At 42.7% G+C, this 7,669-nt stretch overlaps 1 protein-coding gene across 1 annotated transcript in view; it reads right to left on the bottom strand.

The window, feature by feature from the left end:
- Positions 1-234: 234 nt before the first annotated feature.
- LRRC66 (leucine rich repeat containing 66) overlaps positions 235-7,669 on the bottom strand; it is a 28,268-nt gene continuing 20,833 nt past the window's right edge. The window contains 3 exon segments of the mRNA XM_010383584.2: positions 235-547; positions 549-2,031; positions 3,586-3,775. Of these exon segments, the coding sequence (XP_010381886.2) occupies positions 235-547; positions 549-2,031; positions 3,586-3,775 (1,986 nt within the window).

Raw genomic sequence — 7,669 nt, 5'->3', positions numbered from 1 at the left:
ACTGAAAGGCAGGTTCATCCCCACAGGATGCTAACAAGTGTGTTTAGCTTATAACCCTTCTAGAATCATCCTCCTCAAGTGGGCCCACAAAACCCTTATTTGCATCAGTGTCCACCTGGTTGGAATTCATGTTGTCTCCTTCAGGATCTTGTTGTGAAGGTTTTAGTTTTCCCCTGTCATGATCATTAAAGGAATATTGTTTAGAGCTGTGAATATTTCCTTAATGAAAGTTTCTTATTTTAAAATGTCTGAGTCTCTTTCATGGAAGGCAGCCTTATCGGGATCTGAGGGAACTTCAGCAGAACATGGTGGTGTTTGTTGTAAAACATCCACATTAGAAAATTCTAAGTCTCTAACTGAGCAATGCCATTCTGCTGCCTTGGATTGAAAAGCTGTGTCATAATCATAAGTAAACATGCCCGGAATCTTATCCCCTAAGGGACTATTCCCCAGTGACCTGGGCCAGGGTGACGGGCCCTCAGATCTGTCAGTGTCAGAGTCATTTTCCAGATGAGTCTTGTACACACCAGAGTCTGGAGTGGAAATCAAAGCGATCTTCCTGATTCTTGCATTTCCCTGGAATTGTTTGGAAGGTGACATTGTCCTCAAGACTGTCTACAGCCATCACATTGTCCTTGTTTGCCCCTGAGCTCTCGTCCTGCAGGGGCTCCTCATCAGGTGCTGCTTCTTCAGTCTTGCTCCTCGCACCCTCTGAACTTACGGAGCTCAGAGTGAACAGAGACCCCTCATCAGAGTCACAGTCACTCTCCAACTCACAGCAAGTGTCAGAAAGAGTGGATTTCTGCACTGGTCCCTTGTTAGCAGGAGTGACATCCAGGCCACCATTCCATCTTGGAGGAAAGACTGATGGGCCTGTGTCTCTTGGGTCACCGTGTGGAACCTCGCTGTAGTGGGCTGAAAGTGCTCCCTCAGCATTTGCCCCTGAGAGCCTTGGCTGCCGTATGCTCAGCAAATCAATGGACGAACTCACTTGCCTTTCCTTAGAAAATTCCATCTGCGAGTCCCAAAGTGACTGTTCAGTGCCCCCTCTTTCCTTACTGTCTACAATCCTCTGTGCTTCTGCATGTGTTAGCATTTTACAGAGGGAAGCTGTCATTTCTCCGGAGAGGGAAGGGTCTAATTCATTGGAATCATAACGGCTTGAGCCAGAGACAGCGTGAGAGGAGCCAGAGACAGCATGAGAGGTGCCAGCTACAGAAGAGACGCCCACTGAATGTGCACTGAGAGACTTTTCCTGGGCCACAGTTTCATAAGTCCATTCTCCAAGAACATCATTCCTATGGATGTGGTCCTGCATTGCTGACATTAGTTCATGGTTACCAGCATTTGGATGTCTCTGGAGAATGGAATAGACTGCACTATCATTTCCACTTCCTGCCCCGGTGTTGTCCCCGCACTGTCCTGAGCTCTGCGGACTGCCAGGATCCTTCCTGCTGCTTCCCAGAGTTCTATCAGGAATTACGGTGGCATGTGAGTGTGGCTGCGTCACCCAGAAAGGGGTCCGGTTCTTGTAGAGGCTTAGATGAGGAAATGCTTGGCACAGATGGGACTCCGGGTGTGGTGTGTGCCCCACAGCTTGGATATCATCGTAAAAGCCCTCGTTTGAACACGCGTTGTCCAGGCCAGGGCTTTTGTTCTGGCACTTTTGTTGCCACAGTCTGTCAACATAAGGCCTTGTGAAAGCCCCCAGGCAGAAGGCGACAACGAATGTGATGAACACTGACAGGCACACTGCCAGAGCCAGGTCCTGGGGAGCGTCCTCCTTTCTGCCGGCAGTCTGCACATCGCGGGTGCTTCTAACACTCCTTGGCAGCCATCTCTGCTTCTCCCTAAGACTAGAGCTGGTCCTTGCCTTCTTCCCCAGAGTGGAAACACCCATGTGCCTTCCTCCCTGGGGCCTCCCTGCTTTGCTCCTTATGAGGCTTTTCACGGGATGCAGATGAATGGGAGGAAGGCTGGTTTCCCTGGAAATCCTGCTCCGGGGAGTACCCCCATTGGCCTCCTCACTCCCTGAAAGTGGGATTAAAAAAATACACATTAAGCGAACATTGAAATAAGATTCCAGGGGCTTTTCTTCTTTCTTTTTTTCAGAATTGGGGTCTCTGTCACCCAGCATGGAGAGGGGTGGCACAATCATAACTCACTGAAGCCTCAGACTCCTGGGCTCAAGCGATCCTCCTACCTCAGCCCCGAGAGTAGCTGGGACTACAGGTGTGTGCCACCACGCCTGGGCTGCTTTTTTTTATTTTCCATTTTATAGAGACAAGGGTTGTAATTACGTTGCCAAGGCTGGTCTCAAACTCTTGGCATCAAGCGATTCTTGTCCCTCGGCCTCCTGAACAGCTGGGACTACAGGTGTGAGCCACTGCCCCCAGCTCCAGATTCTAGGAGTTTCAGAAGCTTCTGTGAGTCCTCCTCAGTCCTTATCTAGCTACATGTTAAAGTGTACATTACATGATGATCAGCAGTTTAAAAATATTATTCATTCATTCGTTTTTGTTTAATGCCAACAGCATGTTTATGGTTGTATGCATTTACACATGGCTATCAGGCTGAGGTCTGTTGCTCAGAGGTCCTGGAGGTCGTATGTGTCTTAGGCTTCCTGCCTCACTGCTGCCTGTGGGAGGAAGAAGCCAGACTAGAGGGACAGCCACATGTACATGGCTTCTCCTTCCTCCATAATCTTACCTACTCCATGTGCTGGTAAACAGCAAAAATATTCCGTTTTCTTTACTGGTTCCTGACATTTCACTCTCTACCCTCAGAATGTCAGTTGTGGAGTGATACAAATGTAGCTGATGACATTAAGACTTCTCTCTGATCTTCATGAATTTCCTCTAAACCTGGTAGGCATGGCCATGTTCCTACTTGAATGGCAGTCCTGAATAGAACAGAATCTATGACTCATTTTTTTTCATGGACTTTTTTTTTTCTATATATGAGGTTGAGATTTAGCCAAGGTAGTTAATGTAAAAAAAAAAGCTTCCCAGAATGTTCAACCCCAGTAACATATTCCAGCACTTTGGGAGAGGGGCAAGGAACAAATCAAAGGAAAATATGCTTTTGTAATATGTGTGTGTGTTTTGTGTATGTAGAGGCTCACACCTTTAGAATGTTAGCAAACATTTAAAATAATTATATTTCTAATTTTAAAAGTTCTTTCTTTAATAGATTATTTGTTAGGAATTTGGATAAAACTGTGATATTAAATTTTACTTAATTTTTAATTCTTGTCTAATGCCAACAGCCTGTCTATGGTTCTTGAGAATAAAGTTTGGTGTGTCAGAACAAAACTCTCTTCTAATGGAATTTCTCCTTTTGACCAAATCCAGTTGATGCTGAGTGAGTTGAACTGTGTTTCTTTGACCACATGAAGAAAATAATTGATGAACTGCGGAAAACAGTTATTTGGCACCAGTGATTTTTCTATGACACAGACTGACTAATGCCAAGGATCAGCACTTTTGCTTTCAGGGGGACTGTCATTATTTCAAATGAGACTAAAATGTTTATGTGCATTTTTCAGTATAAATGGAGCCTTTCAGAGAGACATTACTGACTTACCTATACACCTGTTGCAAATGACATTCCACTTTTTCCTCCAGGATTCAGAAATAAAATTTTGAAAGACTGTCACACTATCATCACACTGCCAGTGATTATCAGCCAAGTCAACCACTAGATGGGGAAATTCTAAACCTATGATCATCATTGGTAGGATGGTGGACAGATCATTGTTGCTGAGGTCTATGACCTGTTTGAGAAGAAACAAGTTTAGGATGGTCTGTGGATAAAGACATTTAGAGATAAAATAAATGAGTTACAGAAAAATACTGTTTATGTCTCTGTGGAGGCAATATGGATTTGACACTGGTTTACAAGTCACGGAATAGTGGGTTTTAAGTCTCTGTTCTACCCCTAAAAAGTTTACAAGTCTTGACAAATTGTTTACTTTCTATAAGCCTCCCTCCCAGGGTTGCTGGAAGCATTAAATGTATGTGAAAGCTTTAAGTATCATGCCTATATTTGATGCTTAATCATTTTCTCTTCCTTCTTTCCTGAGTGTAATTTGTATTGTTAAATAAAACCTAGATGCTCATGTTATCAAGGTCTAGAATTGGATACCAGGTCAAGAATTTCTAGAACTACAGCAATCTTGAAAGCAGCAGAAAATACTGGATGATGAAAATGTAGAACACAGAACTGTGGTTGACCAGAAATCTTATTTATTTATTTTTTCTGGTAGAGATGAAATCTCACTATGTTGCTTAATTGGACTCAAATTCCTGGGCTCAAGTAATCCTCCCAAGGCCTTGGCCTCCCGAAATGCTGGAATTACAGGCATGCACCTGGCCTCAGAGAGAGGTCTTTTGAATCAAATATTATCTCAAGAGTAGTAATACATTTCTCTGCATCCATGGCTATTCAGTACATGCAGTATGACTAATTTTTCTAGTCTGATCAGAAATCAAGGGGAAAGGGGAACAAGAAGGATCCAGTGGCTCTAGAAACAGAGAGCAGGATCTGTAGACGTCGGACATGACAGGAGCATGACACAGCAGAGAAAGCACAGTTAGGAGGCGCTTTAGCTGCCATTTGCAGAGCCCTGCTGGGTCCCAGACATGCCAGTAGGTACTTCACATACATGACCTCTGATCTCAACAGTTTCCTCATTTTCACCTATTCTGCAGAGGAAGAAGCGGGGTTAAGTCACACAGTATATCCTACATAGACCCTAGCACCTAGTACACAGCATGTACTGTGTAAACAACAGAAAGGAAGGAAGGAATGAATGAAATGGTAGAGCTGAGATCTGATCTGGCTTCACAGTTGTATACCTTCCACTGCAGAACACACCTTCTTGGAGTCTGAGCCCCTGCAGCACTAGAGTGAAGGAAGGGCTGGGTTGAGGAGGCCTGGGGCAGAGGCACCAGAGTGGCTCATGAGGTTTGGGGAGAGGCAGGTGGTTATTAGGAAAAGAGAAAATAATAAAAACGAAAATACAGTTCTTGCTTTCAAAAAAGAGGATGATGAATAAAAGCTAGAAAGGCTGACCATTATCAAGGCCAATTGTTTTATAGACACCTGGGAAAAATCAGCACTTACGTTTTGGGTTATGTAAATTCCTAAAGAAGGGCTTATTCAAGCAAATAATCAAACAATGCCACAAACAAGACCATTACATACAGAATCACATTTTTTTGTGAATTTGGGTAGTAAGCGTGAATTTTCCATTAATGAATAGCCAAGCAGTGTTGACTCTCAAAAGAAGGTTGCCAGAAATTGGAGGTAGGAGACTGTGGGATTGGAAAGAAAAAATATTCGCATCTTGGTGAGGATCAGTAGCTTTCTTATGTATCGCTTGACAGCAGATTGAAATATTCTGATGTTTTACAGGTAATTATTTTCTTTTTAGTGCATGTCTGCATTGATTTTTTGTCCTAGCATCTTATTACATTACAAATAATGGAACCAAAAGCAAAACTGGAAGGAGGATAGAAAAATTAATAAAATGACTCAGGAGGAACAATTTCTGAGAGAGGAGTAAAACAGAATGGTACAATTTGGTTAAAGAAATACCCATCTACCAGCATTTGAAAGGGGTATACATAATGGAAAGATTGGGAGAAACATATATAATATTGCTTCACAAATCACTGCATTTAAGAAGAATGGGATAAGATTAGGAAAAGAAATGCTAATTTGAAATGTCAGTGAAACTTATTTCATCCATGAAAGCATGGTGATGAATTTGTGCTTTAAAAGATCTATCTGGCTTCTGAAAAGATTTCCACATGGGAAATCACATAGAATAGTGCAAGTATTAAATTCATTGCCCAGAAGAAAACAACATCCATTTTGATATTCAGCATTTTTGGTACCAAATATGTTCATCATGTTCCAAAACCAGTTTTTAGAGATATTGCCAAACATGCAGAAGGGATATTAAAGGAGAAGAAATGGTATGATTCTAGGGCAGTTACAGTGCATTGAGAATTACAGTTGTATATAAAACATCCTCGAGGTTGATTTTTAGTCTGGCTGTGACATCCATTACCTGTGAGCTGCAGAAGACTCATAGAGCACAATAAAATGCACAGGAAATACAACAGATGAAGGACAAATTACATATACAAGGAGTATACAATATACTACAAATTAACTACCAAATTAGGTGGACCTTTTCATCTGTCCTCATGACTACTGTAGCAGACAGACTCTAGGATGGTCTCCAATGATCCTGCCTCCTTGATGATCAGGCCCTTGAGTACTCTCCTCCCCTTGGGTGCAGGCAGGACCAGTGATTTGTTTCTAACCAACAGACTATGGAAAACAATGGAATGCCACTTCCATGATGACATTTATGAAGAATTATAACATTCTTGCTAGCAGACTCTCTCCCTCACTGGCTCTGAAACAAGCTGCCACATTGTGAACCGCCCTATGGAGAGGCCCACATGGTATAGAACTGAAGGCAGGCTTTGTCCAACAGCCAGCAAGAAACTGAGCCCTTACTCCAGCAGTCCACAAGGAACTGAATCCTGCTGATGGCCACGTGAACTTGCAAGAGAATCCTTTTCTAGCTGGGCTTTTCAGTTAGACTCTAGCCTTTGCCAGCACTTTGATTGCAGCCTCTTGAGAGACCCTTAAGTGGAGACCCCAGGTAAGCCATGCCTGGATTCCTGTCTCATAGAAATTGTGAGATAATCTATGTGTGTGGTTTTAAGCTGGTAAGTTTGTAGTAATGTATTATGCAGCAATAGATAACTAATACTCCTATCCATGTCCATCACCCATTTATTCATTCCTTTGTTTATTTGATAAGTATTTTAAAATATGTGTTAGGTACCAGGCATATGCTAAGCACGGGAAAAGAAAACAGATATGATGTATGTCCTCAGAGAGCTTACCATAGGGTAGAAGGGTGTGAGGGCACAGGCATTAACAACTAATCATACCTAAAACTAAGTAATTTCAGCTGGGACAAGTGCAATGAGAGGAAATGTATAGCATGTTATAAGTGTTTAGGAAGGGGAATTAATTTAATCTGGAGGCCCAGGGAAGGCCTCCATGAGGAAATAATATTTTAGCAAAACTGACAGGATTAACAGAAGTTGGCTCCAGGCAAAGGACCAGCAAGTGGGGAGGAGTTGAAGTGAAAACAGAGGCAAGAGTGCAGACAGCCAGGGAAGAGGCTTGAAAGGAGACTGTAGAGGCAGTCAGGGGTCAGGTCCTTGAAGTGAAATCTTGGAAGGGTTTTAACCAAGAAGTGGCAGAATCAGATTTCTATGTTAAAAGAGCAGGGGACAGTGGCCATTTTAAAATTTCTATACACAGACTACATTTATAAAGTGCTTACTGTATTCTGAGCACTGCTCTAAGCACTGTATATGTATTAAAACAATTCTCACAAAACTCTGAGAGGAACTAAATTATCTTCATTTTTCAGAAGAGAAAAGTGAGACACAGAGAGATTTGATAACTTGCTTAAGATACTGTGGCTGGAAAGTGGCCGAGGTTAAGTTTAAGTGCAGGCAGCTGGCTCAAGGCCACACTCCCCATCACTGCTTCACTAGTCTCCCTTCTGCAGAAGAGGGATTCCAGGAGCCATTCTGATTAGAAGTGGGGAGTTGGAGGCTTATCTTGC

The sequence above is a fragment of the Rhinopithecus roxellana genome, chromosome 2 (assembly GCF_007565055.1).
Source record: "Rhinopithecus roxellana isolate Shanxi Qingling chromosome 2, ASM756505v1, whole genome shotgun sequence".
Classification (NCBI taxonomy): domain Eukaryota; kingdom Metazoa; phylum Chordata; class Mammalia; order Primates; family Cercopithecidae; genus Rhinopithecus; species Rhinopithecus roxellana.
This window is presented reverse-complemented; position numbering and strand designations above follow the sequence as displayed.